Source organism: Leuciscus leuciscus, assembly GCF_965113295.1.
Source record: "Leuciscus leuciscus genome assembly, chromosome: 1".
Taxonomy (NCBI): Eukaryota; Metazoa; Chordata; class Actinopteri; order Cypriniformes; family Leuciscidae; genus Leuciscus; species Leuciscus leuciscus.
The window spans coordinates 38,024,487-38,042,917 of NC_138725.1; the positions used below are offsets into that span (position 1 = coordinate 38,024,487).

Below are 18,431 nucleotides of genomic sequence, written 5' to 3' on the forward strand. Positions count from 1 at the left end.
ACACAGTGAGGCGCCATTGCGTCACCATTTGTGTTGGATAGACACACACAAGTAAAGAGAGTTCAGTTCAACCACATGCGGTTTCTTGTCTTCAATATATTACACCTATGAAGGCTTGTAAGACTGTTTTTACTTCGTTTGCCCCATGCTGATGTAAGTTACACATCAAACGTTAAATCTGAAGTATTTCTCTCGGTTGTTTTAACTTTATATTTATTGAGTCATTCTATAATTCGGGGTACATGTCAGGTCCATGGACTCTATTATCTTTTTTTTTTTTTTTAATCATGAACATTTCACTTCAATCAATGATCACTTTTATATCAAGGGACATTTCTAATTAATTTAATACAAAAATCCAACAGATACCCATCTTTTATCTTGCAAAAATAGCATATTCTATACTGGAAGTTGCTGTTTTTGTGCTGTCCGATTTAGTAAATATGAGGTTTTGCTCTTCAGATTAGCTCTAGAATGCATGTTTCTGTATATATTTCTTATAAATATTGTCCAAAATAATCATTAACTTGTGATAAAGGTGTTTAAAAAAATATTTTGCTCATGCATCTACATTAAATCACCCATTTTGTGTATGTCAGAGAAATCAGTGTCAACTGTGTTACTCCCTATAAAACCCCCTATAAATCAGCAATGATTTGTTCCAAAGTCACATGTCCAACATCACTGTGATGCAATTCCTTTTTTGGAGGGAAATGTGAAGACAGTGTGGTAAGTCATAACTTCTCCTCTTCAATATATTATCTATATTATTGTCTGCGCATAGAATAGATTCATTGACCGTCAACTGTGTTATCAACATGTTCTGGTGAACTTGTCTTGCGTCACATGTTATATTTATAAATGTGTAGAGAAAGAATATAAAAACATAAGTTAATCAAGGTCATCTACTAACTAGTCCAAGGCCAGCATTTTGCACAAGGCCCTAAAATGGCCGAAATGTCAACCGTGTTACCCGTCAACTGTGTTACCTATCAACTGACAATGTTGACAATTCAGTTTCAATTTATGCTCACACTACATTATATGGAAATTACATTTACATTACACAAAATTACAAATTGCCTAAAACCATGATTTGCATTACAATGGATAAACTTAACTGATCTCATCACGGCCACACTTTCTATGAACTCAGTATCCATAACATAATATATTCACATTTGTCAAGGGTTATAAACCATTCAGAATTACTCATGATTGACTTAAACCTACATTTGTTGAATAAAAAGAAAGTTATCATCTTAAAGGAAGTTCTCTCTTTTCCTTCTAATGTGTCCTGTCAACGGTGTTACTTCTGTCAACTGTGTTACTTTCTCTGTCAACTGTGTTAAGTGTGGTTTTTATGTCATAAATCTTTTAAATGTGAACTAAACCGTCAGAAAACTAGATAGGGATATCTCTGGAAATGGAAATCTTGGGTAAGGATGATGAATAATACTAAATTCAGCATACTGTGAATTTATGTTGAAGAAAAGTTTCATCCTTCATGACATCATCCCACAACGACAATTATGAAGCCCCCAATTCATATTTACAAATCAGTTAGACAGATAACCTCAAAAACTCTAGTGAATAGACTAAAAAACTTTCAAACAAATGTGTTATCAAACATGTGTTACTTCATTCATGTTTCATTTGACACAGCATTTGTCCGTAACACAGTTGACAAAATAATGAATCAAATGTTAATTTTCATTAACATATTTTTAAAAAATCATTAGAGCTTAAGCTTGCCAAATAACTAATTTAGCACATTAAGGGCATATATTATTTAACCACCTAGTTTATTGCTCAAAAAAGAATACTGATTTCCTGACTTTTTGGCTGACATGAATTGTACCCCTAAATATAGAATAACCCTATTATAAACCTTGTATTGCAGTGCTGTGCTGCAGTACTAGGGTTTCCCTTATATGTCATACTCCAGGATTCCCCTGCCATCACGACATATAAAACGCTTAATGTGATAAAAGACCAAACTCACACCTAATTAGGGATGTACGTATACTAAATAGGACTGTATATCGGAGAGCGCGCGTACAGTTTTGTGCGAGAACAAAGGAAACCCGCGTGCTCTCGCGTTACAATCACAATGCGCTGGCGACAGTTGTCATTAAAATAACACCATAGAAAAATGCAGTAAGACTTCTGTAAAAAAGGTAAACTTTTGCCCGCACAAATGGATTACGTTAACATAAAAACAAAAGTTAATCTGTATGACGAGTCGCACACAGTTTTGAGATTCAAAAAAGCAACGAGTAAAAATAAAAAATAAAGCCATTTTAATGGCAATTTGGGACTTGTTTTTACATTTAAGGAATTTAAGACTAAATGTAGGCCGACCACAACAATCAAAAAGATGAACATGAATAATAGACACCAACCTCCTTGTTCCTCGTGTTTTATTCTCCAGGGTTCTGGTTCACTCATGTCCTCCTCACTCTCCTCTTTAACAAACACCATCTTCACAGCAGCAGTTCTGTTATTATCTCCAGATATTCCTGCTTTCTTCAAAACTTAATCACGTATATGAGGACGGAATTATTGCAGGCATTTATTGACCTGATTCAAACATGTTTGTCTTTCTATACACAAAAAGCACATTCTAACAGTTTGTATTCAGCCAGTACCTCGACATAACAGCAGCAGCAGAGATCATACTAAAACTAATCTTCTTCCTCTGAGGCCTAATGGTGGTTTGTAAACAAACGTATACGTCTTACCGCCACCCACTGGACTGGAGTGTGAAGCGTCGAGAGGAGGTCTCAGTATTTTCAGGACCGCAGTTCGTTTATATTCTGTCATTTCGGACCCTATATATATATATATATATATATATATATATATATATATATATATATATATATATTTTTTTTTTTTTTTTTTTTTTTTGTGACAGCGCCACCTACCGAATAGGAAAACCGCAGTCCCAGGAGTTTTGGACGACAAAAAAAAAAAAAAAAAAAAAGTGCAACCAAGGCAGTAAATTCTAACTAATTAGAGTTTTAAAAGTTTATTTCACCCCTAAATACTAGCCTATTTTTTTGTAATTAAACCTGGATGCTAAGAGCTGAATGTAGGATGAAGACACAAACACACAAGGATGACTCTGGGGGTAGATTTAAGATTGTGTATATTTTATATAAAATAATATATTAATAACATTTGAACAGACACAAAAACAAATTTGTTCATGACAGACCTTCAACGACAACATCTTCACTGACTCCTAAGAGAGAGAAAAAGAGAAGTGAAAGAAATAAGAAACATTTAGTTGAACATGATCTAATACGTATTTTTTATGATGGCCTCTCTGTTATGTATGACCATTAAAAATGTGAAATGTCTCATTCAACACTATACTAACAGTGTCAAATGAAGAGACATGCTCATATCATGTATTGTGAGGTAAACAGGCTGACTGTGAGCATGTGACAGTTAAAACATTAAGATTATTTTAACTTGATGGCTATGTAGTGCATTCATTAGCAACTCTCGTTGTTAATTTGTTAAACAAATAAAAATGGATTCAGATTTGATACTCACACTCTGATTATTGTCCATCTTTGAGAAAAAACAGAGTATTGGAAAAACATGCGGTCACAGGTCTTCTAATTCGGTAGGTGGCGCTGTCACTAAAATGGACATTGTACACTGCATTTTTCCTTTAAAAAAGATTTGCACAAAGAAAAGGACTTTGGGAAATTTGTTAAAATGATATAGCCTACACTCGCATGAGATTCGAGTTATATCAATAATCTATTGGCTTGAGTGAGGAGAAAAAAAGAGAAACGAGAGATTCCAAATTTATTCCAGTCATATATTTCAGTGAATATCACAGAACGTCCCCTAATGGCTAAATGTGTTTAATTTTTCATAATCATACTACAGTTTGTAGGATGACTGACGTTACATTTAAATAGGGGTGATATAGTTATTATGACCTTCTAAGATTCAGCAACCACCAGCAGAATAAGATAAATAAAAAGTTGTAGAAGAGAAACTGCATTAGATTATTTTTACAAGATGTAATAATATAAGTCTCAGGTGTCCCCAGAATGTGTCTGTGAAGTTTCAGCTCAAAATACCTCACAGATAATGTATTACACTATAAAGCCCCATTTTTGAGTGAAAGAGAAAACATGCTGTTTTCATGTATGTATCTTTAAATGCAAATGAGCTGCTGCTCCCCACAGCTTTCAAAGCCATTTCAGTCTAAACTTCTGATATATGGTTTTCTGAGCGCACACATCCGAAGCTCGCGCAAAGAGAGCTTGCTGTCAGACGGCGCGTCCTGTGAGTATTAAACTAAGTTCTCTTTCACGTAGGCTATTATTGCCCTTAAACTGTCAAATACAGATACAAATACAAGGCTATGTAAAAAACACACAAAGTTCACATAAACACAGTCGTTAATGTCTGTGAACGTAAACAGTAAGTAAAGAAATTGCATGTGTATATTATATCTGTGTATTAAAGTGAAAGCAGCGTAATATACAGTACCTACTGCTAAACTGTTAATATAATTCAAACAACAAAAGAAAAACTGAAAATCACTCACTGCTCTGGGGCCTCATTTATAACCGTTGCATACGCACAAAACAGGCCCCGAAAGAGGCGTACGCCACTTCCGACACATAAGTTGTGATTTATAAAAACAAACTTGACGGGAACATTTGCGCATCTGCACACAAACTCTGACCCATGCGTACAAACATTTTGGAGTCGGAGCAGTTTGGCGACACCGATGGTGAGCTGGAGTTTTTGGTCACTTTTAGACAGAACATTTTAAGAATTATTATACACAGAAAGATAATACAAATATAATTTCACTCACCAAGCCTAACAGCAGATTGTCTGAGAAAATATTTTCGTGCAAATAATGCACTACAAGGCCTATCTGTTTCCATTAAAAATATAAATCAATTAAAAATACTATTTGGTCAGTGGAAAAGATTGAGAAAATATTTTAGTTATTCAAAAAAAGGCAAGGATAGGCTACTAAATGATTTTTATCAATGTAATGTGACAGCACATCCATATATCTCATGTTTTCCAAATGTCTTGTACCGTTAAACATGTGATCACGTGGATGAATATGCATATACAAACGATATGTAGATGAGGATCTGCATAGTAAAACTAGGCGTTGTAAACTCCATATATGGATATTTCGGGGAGGAGATGCATGTGCGCACAATCTTCCGCTGACTGGGATTTATAAAGTGAATTCTGCGCAGGTTCTGGCGTACAAACGGTTTTATAAGTCTGAATATTTTTTAGCGTACGCCATTTTTGGCTTTCGGGCGCACGTACACTTTTAGTTAGGATACGCACAGTTTCATAAATGAGACCCCTGGACTGAATTAACTTTGGTAGCTTTAATAAGAACACATTTCTTACTTAAATTCTGCTGTTAAATTCTCTGGTGAGGAGATAAACATGGCAGATTGTGTTCAGCTCACTCAGGGTGGGGTCTATGCTAATAGGGCAGAGTCCATCAGCAGTCATGGCCAGGGTCTATGTTATTAGCATATGTTATTTCACATTGTGACACTTATGATTTATGGGGATTTAAAAAAGACGAGTGCCATAAAGAGAGGCTTCCACAGAAAGGAATCACTACACATTTATTTTCATGGAACTGCAGCTACACACAAATAAACTAGCAATTCACATACACATGTAACTGAAAGAACAACTTATTTTCCAATTAATTTTACACATTGCATAAATATATTTTCATAATTTAAATTTGGCACAGTCAATAGGTTACTTTACCACTACTAGTTAAAAAAGAAAAACAATATGTGTGCTAAATGCATGATCACTGATGCAACTGCCAACAGTTCAGGACAAATAGATTCACACTTTCATTAAAGAAGACATGTACATTACACATGTAGAAATAATTTTAGCCCTCAGCTTGTTTATTTCTTATCCTAAGGTATCACGTTTTTTCAGAGCGAGCAGTAGAGTGCAGGATAAATGTGGAAGACTCTCATTTCTGTATCGGTGAACCATCAATTAAGGTGCAGAAAGATTCTCCATTTCATGAAGTTCTGATGGATTGTTCTGTGTTTAAAACAAGACATTTGCATCTTCACAACTGAACTCTGTTAAAATGTCAAACTGCAGATCAGCTAAAACGTAACTTGCTAAATATTACATTACCCTGAAATGACATCTCCTTCTCTGAAGCGAGTTCCCTTGTTTAAATGTAAATCTGTGTTAGAAAACATAATTAAAAAGTAATTATAGAGTTAATCATATAAAGTTTTACTTAAAAAACAATTTAGCTGGTGAAGAATGAAAAAAAAATCTGCACTTACTCAGGCTTATTCTTCACTGACAGGAGGCATTAAATGAAAGAAAATTATTGACATGACATGTTACATTTACATTAATGTAAATATGTAATATTATCAGCAAGTTAATACGATCTAGCAAAATTAAAACCACAGTGAGTAAATCAGATAACCGGCTACAATTTGTAAGTAACCTACAGCACTGTCTGTTTGTTACTGAGCCTATAACTTTTTTTTTTATAAACCAAACAGATTGCACTATAATTCATGAGTCTAAGTCGTTATTTATAATGTTAACTTCTCATACTTTTGACAGTCAGGCTTATGTCTCCTTTAAATACTCCTTTAATACTTTAAATGGTACTTACAGAAAGCACATATTTGTAAAAACATCCAGTATAAGGCAAAAACGCATTCAGAGAAAAAAACAATGACTCTCAGATCCTTCGTGACATGCTCACGATTTCCTAAGAATTAAAATGAAAGAACTACATAAGGAGAAAGGAAAATGGAGACATTGTTTTCTAAAGACACAGATTATGTTTTTTTTGTATTAGATAAACCTGTATGATATTAAAATATTTAGAATTTCAACACTTACGTGCTTTCAGGATCAGTTCTGCTGTCAGTGTAACAGAGTTCAACAAAACAAGACCAACTTCATTACAGAGATGCACTAACACAAACACACAAAAACAAATAAAATAGCTGCAGTAATACATGAAACTTGTTACCACTAAAATATGTACATTTCATTTTTTACAGAATGTGCTACTATAATTGTCTTTTGCATTAATACAATTATGAGGTTTTTTTTATCAATATTGGATAAATCAAGAAAATAAGAAATAAAGTGATTCATATTGTCATTAGTGTGTAATTACATGCATTTGATTCTTGTTGGTTTGTCTCAGTCTGTTGTCTCTGCGCTTCTGAATGTTCTGCCTCTGTGTTAAAACAAAACGGATTTATCCTGGGCTCAAAAAACACCGCTATTCTAATAACATGTTCATTTATTGATAAAATGTGACTACTGTAACTGCTAAAGCACAGGAAACCCCCAGTGGTAAAATAACACTCTGTGTTTATATAATCTATCCTCAAGAGTGTTAAAAAAGTAACACTGAAGCAGTGTTAATGCATATGTGATTAATTAAGTGATACTTGAGCATTATTGACGACACCAGACATTAAATCTGTGTAGATCTCAGCAGAGAAGGATTAAACAACAGTTTAGCATCATTACCAGCTTCACTTATTACTAACCAGATTGACTTTGACTGTCATACATCTACAAAAGTTATTTTTGAGAATTAACAGAGGTCTGATGGATAATACCAATGACATGATCTGGGTCTTCAAAGGCAACCATAATCCTCAGAACTTCGAGAAATACAACCAAACAGGTCCATTGCAAGTATTCTGTTAATTGGGAGAAAAAAGGGATTACCTTTTTCAATTTATTCCAAAAGTATTTGAGATGCAAAACCAAAATTTAATCATAACTTAAATGTGCAACAACTCTGTGGATCTAGGAAATGGGAAATACATTGATCACTGTTCCAAACTCCTAACTACACTAGAAATATTTGGCCTTACTTAAAAAGATGATATATCTATGCTGTCCCATGATAAATAAACCTTAAAGAAATTCTTGAAAAGTGTTTTTTAGATCCAATTTATTTTTAAAAAAAAAGAAAAAAGAAAAAAAGAAAAAAAAAGAAAGAAAATGACATCCATTATTACAAAAGCAAGTAGAATACCTTTCTCTCCTCCAAATATGCGTACATGAACATAGACCACTAGGGTGATGTATAATGTTATCATCAATCTCCAGAAGATGGCTGTGAATAAAAATAAATAAAATACATTCTGCATTCATAAACTTTCACAGTCCACATAATACATCTGATCTCAGATATGACACAGTTGAATTGAACATTTTTCAATGTTGATCAAATATTATAACTGCTGATTGATCAAGGCTGTTTGTTAAGCTGTAATTTGTATATTTGTTGTAATTTATGCACTTATTCTGCAGCATACATCCAAATCATGATAAAAAGTTTACATTTAATATTACTGAATTTAATTACACATACACAAATAACATGCACTTACTTCGCATGCACATAAGCAGTATAGACTGAACCACTGGCACAGCTAGAAAAGCTAAAATAAGAGATTATTATTTATTTTTTCATTCACACAAAATTACACTATATGCCATGAAAACACATTTTGATTGCTCAAATATAATAAAGAGTCTGTTTCATGTCAAATTCATGTCAATATGTCACTCAAGTAATTTTTGTTGTTAGTATGGCTCATTACTCCATTCAGATTAATAAACTACACATGAAGGGATCTGCATTGAGGTGTCGCTTACCTGGATTAGGAAGTCCAAATGAGGATATCAGTAGGAGGAATTGTGCCAGAGACAGAAAATATAAATAGATCCACTTTAAGTGCATTCTGCTAAAACCTATAAAAAAATAAAAATAAAAAAAAACACACACACACACACACAACATGAATGGATGCTTGTCACATCTTTTCTTATATAACAGAATTCCAACTAAAGGACCAGGTTGCTCATCATATGGTTTGCTGGTTGGCCAGTTGAAATGTCTGAGCATTAGCTTGGTCACATTGTCGAAGAAAATATAAAAATGTACGTAACCTATTCTCACTCCCCTTTCCTTTATTTTTCTTCTCTTTGCTGTTCCTCTTTTCTTGCACATTTTTTCTGGGTCTTAAGTTGTGGTTCTTCTTGCTTTTCTTTACTCGAGCTCTACCCTATTGTATACACTTCAGACCAGTGGGTCAGGCTACACTGGCATCTCCTTCTACAGACGGTGACCTTTAATTGTTCTTGATAACAGCTTTTGTTTGTGAAGTGGATAGGCTAAATGTGTTGACGTGCAACACACACTCTTCTAGAGCAAATAGTCCACACTAAAAACAACAAAGATGACCAAAAAACATAGTTTGTTAAACCTAACTAAATTAAGGAAAACATTTAAACAAGTCAAATTAAAACAGAGGAAACAAGTTCATTTAATACAAAATATTTCGTTGAACTAACTTAATAAATTTAAGTTCCTGAGTCAAGAGCACACATTAGCATGCAAAAGACCATTTCATTAAGTATGTCTATAACTTGTGGGATGAATAAGCAAAAAGAAACTTGCATCAGTATACTGGCATTATCAAGTGAAACTGTCCACACAGTCATAGTGATCCACAGCCACTAGCGATTGGCTGCTTTCAAAAGATTATGGTTCAGAGTGCGCTTTAAACTTGTCAAAACTATTTCACCAAATGTCAATGTTTCGCACTGGGTGGCAAGTTTAGTGAACCCATGAACCATGTGGGTTTTACATGACCTCAGATAATTTTTTTTTTTCATGTAGACATTGACACTTTTGTATAATAAATTATGCCTCTTATTCGCCTGTTGCCAGCGTGTTGATTACATCAGAAGAGGGAAGCTTTTTTTTTCTTTCTTAGCCTGACACTCAGCTATAATAACTTATGGAAACAAATTATTCAGAAACTCTTACCTCTACTCAAAACGAAAGAGAGCAGCACAACAAATCCAAAAAACATTCCAAAAAGTATGCGCCATCCAGAGGTCTTATAATGTGCACTCTTTTTCCAGGCATCTATAAAAAAAAACTGCCAGAGGAACAGATGAAAATGAAATGCCCCAAAAAAGATATGACTGTACAAGATAAGTATAGACCTTAAGCTGTAGTGAACTGTGCAACGTTTGTTAACATTTGTTTTAATTAAATAAGGCTGTTCTAATTTATGTGGAGATCACCTCATCTTATTTCAGAATGATGAAGAATGTTTAGTTCTAATAGCTCAAACTTTAGAGCATGGCGCTTGCAATGCCAAGGTCAACGGTGCAAGTCAGTGAAACACTTTTAATTGCTTTTAATATCAGAATAATGAGCATGACTTCTGTGCAAAATGTGGATGTACCTACCTGAATAAACAATAATGGTGAAAACAGCTAATTCTTTTTTTCTACATGAAAACCTGATCCATGTTTTAATGTTGTCTGTAAACAAAACATTGAATATACCATATTAATATTTTATAAAGCACTATGATGTTTGTTCATCCTGTTCTGCTTGAGTAAATTGCCCCATCTGTTAGATAGTAAATATTCTTATCAAATTTTGAAGCATGGTTGCTAGTCACACCAGTTAAAAAAAAAAAAAAACATGTTGTCTTTATACATTGATCTTGAGTTAGGCATAGGGATCTTGACCATGTTTCAATATTTGACATCTTAATGTCAAACATCTTAACAGCTGTAATATACACTATGCTAAGTATTAGCTAATACTGTATGTCATCATCAATGTTTCTTCTAATGATCTCCCTGAAAAAAAATTAAAAAATCTGTACATGGTAAAACATACCTTGAAGATAATTGAAATAGGGCAAAGCCAAAATCAGCATGAAAAACCTCAGAATATTAAGAGCACAGCAGGTGATGATCTCAGGCAGAAATCCTGGAACAGAATATTAAATGATGGGTATTAGATGATATAAGCCAAAAAAAAATTCTTATGTAAATTTCTCATCATGAAAAAATGAATATTTCAAGACAGAAAATGTGCCATATTCTCAATATTGTGTAGCCTATAGGCTATATATTAATATATATATATATATATCTACAATATAAATATTGCTCCATGCAGCAATTATAGGACAGAGCCGTGACCATCTATTGTATAAAGTTTGATTGGTTGTAGCATTATGGTGATTCTTTTTGGGCAAATGTTATACAATTCAATGAGAAGAGGACTTTTGCAATTATCTACCAACCAGGAAATTAGTTTTCTTGTTGCCAGGATGCAGGTCTTAGCCAAGATATTACATAAAACACTAATCTGTGTGGAATTTGGTGAAGATTGGACAAATGGTCAAAGACGAGTTCGGAAATGGCATACAGACTAAATGGCACAGTGTCAAAAAATGTATACCACTGGATTATGTATTGGAATACAGCTCTGTATTTTAAGTAAGTTTTTGTATAATGTTTTGTTATGTCTTTTGATCACTAGGTGGTACTGGCCCAAAACTTCATAGGTTGCTTCAGTGCATGTTTCATATGCATTTGGCAAAGCATTTATAAAATATAGCATTTGTTGACAAAATTCTAAATGGCCGACGCCCAAAATGGTTGACATGGGAAAACTGTATATAATCGACTTGATTTGTTGCATTGAATCTAATAAGACCAATCTCATAATTTCCGCCGAACTGTTCAGAAATTATGCAAAATGCCAATTTTTCATGTCACTTGACCAGTAGGTGGCACTGTGCCAAAACTGTGCAACTACCCTCAGTTCACACGGTCATGTGATGACGTACCAAGTTTTGTCTCAATACACCAAAGTGTTGCAGATATATAGCCTGACGACATGCTCAACGTCAATTTAGTAAAATCACATCTCAGGAACAATTTAGAATATTGAAAAAAATATATAATCTGATCATCTGAGCAAAATTTAGTAAAGATTGGACAAAATTGGTAGGAGAAGAATCGAAACACACATTTCAGTAATATTTAAAAAGCCGGACAGCAAGCTCAGCCATATATCATTTTTAGCTATCTGTGACTTTGTATATGTATACATTTCTGAAATACTTAACTTAGACAGTTACCTCTGATAACAGAACACTCTAAAATTGTAATGTGGACTCATGCACTTTCTGTATATCTCACTGCTTTGAAATGATGTGTATTGTGAAAAGCGCTATACAAATAAACTTGAATTGAATTGAAAATATGACAAAATTGGTATTGCTGTTCTCAGCATGACCCAAGGAACCTATCAAGATAATGATAGTTAAAATTAGTCGAAAGCTATTATCATTTCATTATAATTTTCATGGGCATAAAAATAGTGTCATTGACAAATATCGAATTTCTTCTTTATACGCCAATGCATTTGTAAAGTATAGCATTTTACGGCAAAAATCGAAATTACCAACATGGGAATTAGCTATCATTCTACTCCGCATGTTGCAATGAACTAGACTGGGTAAACCCAGTCTGATCTGCCAGCGATTTGATTTCGCCCTGCAGCTCAGGCTGGAAACCTGTACATTTATCTCTGCTGCTTCCTTTACAAATTTGCGGGAACCAATCACAAACTGGCTTATCCACCTGGCGCGCTATTGACGGATTTAATCCAATCCAATTCCAGAGCCGTTACGGCTCTGTCCAATTCCTTTTAACCTCTCGACGATGCTCAATGGCTTCTTTTTAGCAAACAAATCACTCGAGTGGGTGTAAATACCACTAACTTTCATGTTTGTTTTTTTTCCCATAAACTGCAAAAACCGCTCGATTCCATTGCTGCTTCTGCAAATCGCTGATCAACACGTTTGGTTACACATTTCCTGCCTGGAGTTTTCGCAAAGTACATCACCCAGATTGTTGGTCTGATTGGTTGAAAGACTATCCAATTGCATACAGTCATTTGAAGTATGCCTGTTGTTCCCACCTCTTGTGCAGTAGAAAATACATAGCAGACTCCCCAGACTAATGTTATATCTTAAAAGATTGAGCTTGATCTGGTCATAGCCAGACTAACAACGAACCTAAAGAGACCAGTTTCGTTATTTTTGGTCAAACTGTTCAGAAGTTATAAGCAAAAATACTGTGGCTGTGGTTCTTATAAGACACACCAAGGTTGGTCTAAATACCCTAAAGCATTCCAGAGATGTAGCCTCACATCAATGACGTCAAATTTGAGAAACCATTTCTTGGGAACGATTTTGAATATCAAAATAAAAGTGATAACTTTCTTGTGTCTCTGCCACATGATCATCGGAGCACAATTTGGTGAAGATTGGATAACATGTGTAGGAGAAGTGTGTAGGAAATGTGCAGTTTTTTTGTTATAAGTCAAAATGTAAATTTGCATTCAACTCGGCTTGAGCTTCGGAATCAGAGGGAAAATTTATTTTGTTTCTAGGCCTTGGTTCAAAGGTTATTGGCAAAAAAACAGTAGTGATTTATGACCCATTGGTGGTGCTAGATTGTTTGAAAGACTTACACCAAATCAGTCAAATTAAAGCTACAACCTTCCTCTATATCTGTGCCAATTTTCACAACTTTTTCTATGGGTTGCCATAGTAAGAAGAAGAAGTAGAAGAAAAGGAACAGATACAAAAACTAAGACACTAAACTTGTACTTTTGTCTTTAACTCAATTGTACTTAACTCACCTTCAGTAAGACCCCAGAAGATGAAGACAAAAAACATACAGATGTTTGGACAAAAGACCAGAGAAACCTGAAGAGTCCAGATTTTTCTGCTAGTGACTGGAGAGAAGATACAGAATAATTAAAGACATTTATGGTGAAACATACAGAGATAAATCCCAATAAATAAAAAAGCACCTGTGTTTTTTGATCTGTGGTAAATCATACAGCAGAGCCAAAGTGCAGCTCCAGATGCAGCAGCAATACACAAAACCAACATCATTATGTGCAAAGTAGAGAAATCTATGAAACACAAACACAACTTTTACATCTGAACTTACTATATTTGGTCATTGTTTCTTATAGAGAAATATTTAGATTAATGTGCAAGAACATTCATTCTGTTTTCTGTTATACACTAAAATGAGTAAATGTCATTTATACTGTGTACAGAAAATAAATAGTTTGCACTATGATAACTAGCAATAAAAAGCATCTTGTTTACACCAAGTACAAATGCCAATAAAGTGTCAATGTTTACCAAAGTATTTATTTGCCATGGTTTGTTGACTCACCTAGTTGCTCCAGTACTACAGTTGCATTGGCTGAAAGTATCCAGCAAACACTTGACACATGTAAACTCCTTTGTCCTCAGTTCTGACACTCTTCAGTCTGAGAGAGAAGTTTCCTTTGGGGATTTCATCAGTGAAGAACTCAACTCTGTCTCTGTATTGCTCATCTGATGAACCTGGAAAAGCCTCATTGTTTTGATAGAGCAGAACCAGAATATCTTCATCTTCATCTGTTTTCCTCCATGAAACTTCTTCAATGTGTTCAGGTTTGATGTGAGAGTCTACAGAGCAGTTCAGAGTGACGTCCTCACCCACAGACGCAGATATGGACTCATCTGATCCTGATACTTGCAAGTACTCTAAAAGAAAGAAGTATTACAGAATAAAATATTACATAAATTCAGTAGCCTAGTTTTTGTTAAAAAACAGTTTCAAATTTAAAGTAGGACTGGAATCATTCCATACACAATACCAACATCTTTTATTTCAACTAAAGTTTTGTCAGCAACCTGTTGACTGTAAACTTTACATCTGTAAATGCCTTTGTCTTCTGTTCTCAGATTGTCCAGACGGAGGGAGAAGTTTCCATGTTGAATCTGATCAGTAAAGAAATGAGCTCTATCATGATAATCCTGCTGCTGGACCTCTGCTCGACTCTCACCATCTAAAAACAAATGAACCAGAGTCTCTGAGTCTGTTCTTCTCCATTCCACCTCCAGACCCTCCATTGGTAAAGGTTCATCAACATAACAAGGTAAAACCACTGGAGATCCCAGATGAGAAACCAGAGGATCAGAGGGACCATGCAAAATAAAGCCTATGAAGAAATAGACAAAATAAGTGTAAAATAAGGAAGAAAAGTGAAAAGGGCATTTTTAACTAAATGTGATAATACGTACCATCAGCAATCATCAGAAGTATTGAAGTAAAAATACACTTAACGTGCATGTTCATGTATAAAAACTATGATAATATAAAATAAATTATCATGTAACAGTTTTTTTGTCCATGTGTTTTGATACGAGAGAACACATATGAAGTAATTCTTTTAGTTTCGCTTTTTTAAATTATGTGCGCATCAAGGCTTAATCAGAAATTGTCACAACATAATCTTGTTGACCCAGCATTACATAGCTGATGGAGAAGGTGGCTTCTGTTTACACTCAAATCCCTTTCAAACGCACATGTTTCAGATGATTGGACTAGTTCCAAGATGGCGGCGCGCATGGACGCAGCGGCTAACAGCTCTCGCTTTTGGTGCATTTTTGTTTGTTTTCTCGTGTGTTTTTTGTCTGTTGCTTCTGTGAAGCATAACTACAGCCGTCAGAACTTATTAGACATCGGATTTCAATACAAGATTACAGTCACACCTGACTTTTGTCGCACACACAATATCCCGAAGGATATCACCAGACCACCGGGATCTCCGTGGGTTGTTGTCGGTCCTGGCAGACGACGCAGACGGCGTCGGGAAAGAAAACAAAAGCGGGGCTGCCGGGCTGGCCTTCTTGTAAGACTCAGGAAAAAAACACATAAGCCTCCTCTACCAAGTATGTTTCTTACCAATGCAAGATCCATGGCTCACAAAATGGACGAACTGGAGCTTTACATCGCCGGGAACCACTACATCCGCGACTGTTGCATCAGTATCGGAGACCTGGCTTCACCCAAGGATCCCCGACGCTGCAGTGCAGTTAGCGGGTCGCACTTTACATCGCTGGGACAGAAACAACGACTCTGGTAAGAGCAAAGGGGGTGGTGTGTGTATTTTTGTGCACAATGACTGGTCAAACAATAGTATAATCCTAGATAGCCACTGTTCTCCGGACCTGGAATTTATGACTGTAAAATGCCGACCGTTCTTTTTACCGCGAGAGCTAACGGTAGTGATTGTCACCGCTGTTTACATACCACCCGACGCCAATGTTAGCACAGCTCTCGCTCTCTTGCTAGATGCCATAAATAAACAGCTATGTGCTCATTCCAACGGAGTACACATTATAGCTGGAGATTTTAACCAGGCAGATTTGAAAACAGTACTTCCACATTTCTTCCAACATGTTAAATGTCCGACCAGAGGGGATAACACACTGGACCGTGTGTACACCAACATTAAACATGCATATAGAGCTATTCCTCTCCCTCACTTAGGTCACTCAGATCACCTCTCTCTGCTTCTTACTCCAGCATACATCTCCCTCAGAAGATGGAAAACACCACTCACAAAGACTGTTTCTATATGGCCCGAAAATGCACTCTCTCAGCTCCAGGACTGCTTTACACACACTGACTGGGAAGTCTTTAAACATCATGACCTGTCTGTTCACACTGAGGCAGTACTGGCTTACATCAAGTATTGCATGGACAACGTCACAGTGAATAAAATCATCCGGATTTTTCCCAACCAGAAGCCTTGGATGACCAGCCAAGTCTACAAACTCCTCAAAGATCGGAAAGCTGCTTTCAGGTCAGGTGATAGAGCTCTTTACAGTGCTGCTAGAGCCAACCTGAAGAGAGGAATTAAGGATGCTAAGAGGGACTATAAAAATAGGGTAGAAGATCATTTCACAGACGGCAAACCACGACAGGTATGGCAGGGATTCCAGCACCTAACAAACTTCAGAGGCAGCAGCTGTGCAGCTGGAAACAGCTCGGCTCCACTTGCAGAGGAACTGAATTGCTTCTTTGCTCGTTTTGACAAACCACAGCTGCAAAATACCACACCACCCCAGCCTACAACAGACTCTGGTACTCACCCACTCATTGTCCAGGAGCATGAAGTGAGGCGGGTGCTTAGAACAGTGAACACACGGAAAGCTGCTGGTCCTGATGGCATCCCAGGCAAGGTGCTCAAGGGATGTGCTAACCAGCTCTCAGGAGTTTTCGCAAACCTCTTCAACCTTTCTCTGACACAAGCTTCAATTCCATCCTGCTTGAAATCCTCCACAATTATCCCCATACCAAAGAAATCAGTCACGGATAGCCTAAATGACTATCGCCCTATCGCCCTTACACCGATCATCACAAAGTGCCTTGAGAGGCTGGTGTTGCACCACCTGAAAACCTGCCTCCCCTCCACTTTCGATGAACATCAATTTGCTTATAGAGCTAACAGATCAACTGAGGATGCAATAGCCATAGCTCTCCACAATGCGCTGTGCCATCTGGAACATCAGGAGAGCTATGTGAGGATGCTTTTTATTGATTATAGCTCAGCTTTTAATACTATCATACCGGACATCCTCTTCAGCAAACTCACAGATCTGGGCTTTCCTTTACTCACATGTAATTGGATCAGGAACTTCCTGACGGATCGCCCTCAGACTGTTAAACTCGGCCCCCATTTCTCTTCCACCCGCACGCTCAGCACTGGCTCCCCTCAAGGGTGCGTGCTGAGCCCAATTCTGTACTCTCTCTATACATATGACTGCCGCCCAGTCCATCATCAGAACAACATCATCAAATTTGCAGATGATACTACAGTGGTGGGTCTAATCTCAAAGGGGGATGAGGCTGCCTATAGAAATGAGATCCTGAGATTGTCAGAGTGGTGTTCAGTCAACAACCTGACATTAAATACCACCAAAACAAAGGAAATCATCCTTGACTTTAGAAGGCATAGGGCAGACCCCGCTCCCCTCTACATCAATGGAGACTGTGTAGAGAGGGTTCAAACATTCAAATTCCTTGGCACAACCATCTCAGCAGACCTCAAATGGTCAGCCAACACCACAGCAACCATCAAGAAGGCACAGCAGCGCCTTCACTTCTTGAGAGTGTTAAAAAAGACCAACTTAAAGGAGAAGCTGCTGGAGACCTTCTATCGCTCTGCAGTGGAGAGCCTGCTGACATACTGTATCTCTGTATGGTACTGTAGCTGTACTGAGGCAGAGAGAAAGGGAATACAGCGGATCATTAACACCGCGCAGAGGATCATTGGCTGCCCTCTTCCGTCCCTGAAGGACCTTTATAACTCCCGCTGCCTCAAGAGAGCCCAGAACATTGGAAGAGATCACTCTCACCCTGGTTCCCACCTGTTTAAACTGCTGCCCTCTGGTAGGCGCTACAGATGCCTTAAGTCAAGGACAAATAGACTCAAAGACAGTTTTTTCCCCAGAGCTATAATTACATTGAATACACATATGCACTGAACACTCGATGCACTGACTACCTCATATTAGGGCATTAATCATGTTGACAAATCGTGGTTTATTATTATTATTATTACTCTTATATATATATATATACTAGCAATTCTGTCTATGTTCTTTCTTTATTTTTTGTCTTAA

General features: G+C 36.4%; 1 protein-coding gene and 1 pseudogene across 3 annotated transcripts in view; both read right to left on the minus strand.

Moving 5' to 3' along the window:
• LOC309507479 (uncharacterized protein) overlaps positions 1–18,431 on the minus strand; it is a 69,733-nt gene that overhangs the window by 12,266 nt on the left and 39,036 nt on the right. Inside the window, exon 2 of one of the 2 annotated variants that reach the window (XM_082181675.1) lies at positions 2,406–2,651. In XM_082181675.1, coding sequence (XP_082037801.1) covers positions 2,406–2,484 — 79 coding nt within the window. In that variant the 5' untranslated portion in view covers positions 2,485–2,651. Of the gene's footprint in view, positions 1–2,405; positions 2,694–18,431 lie in introns of those variants that run through there. The other variant, XM_082181674.1, reaches the window with a different exon arrangement.
• Positions 5,638–15,254, minus strand: LOC309496950 (annotated as a pseudogene). Its single transcript, XR_014211741.1, has 18 exons — positions 15,042–15,254; positions 14,615–14,959; positions 14,146–14,501; positions 13,769–13,873; positions 13,595–13,690; positions 10,769–10,861; positions 10,327–10,401; positions 9,896–10,009; positions 8,719–8,814; positions 8,451–8,501; positions 8,093–8,173; positions 7,668–7,751; positions 7,214–7,276; positions 6,931–7,005; positions 6,698–6,796; positions 6,354–6,369; positions 6,196–6,247; positions 5,638–6,096 (listed from the first exon to the last, which is right to left on the minus strand). The product of XR_014211741.1 is annotated as an uncharacterized misc_RNA (transcript).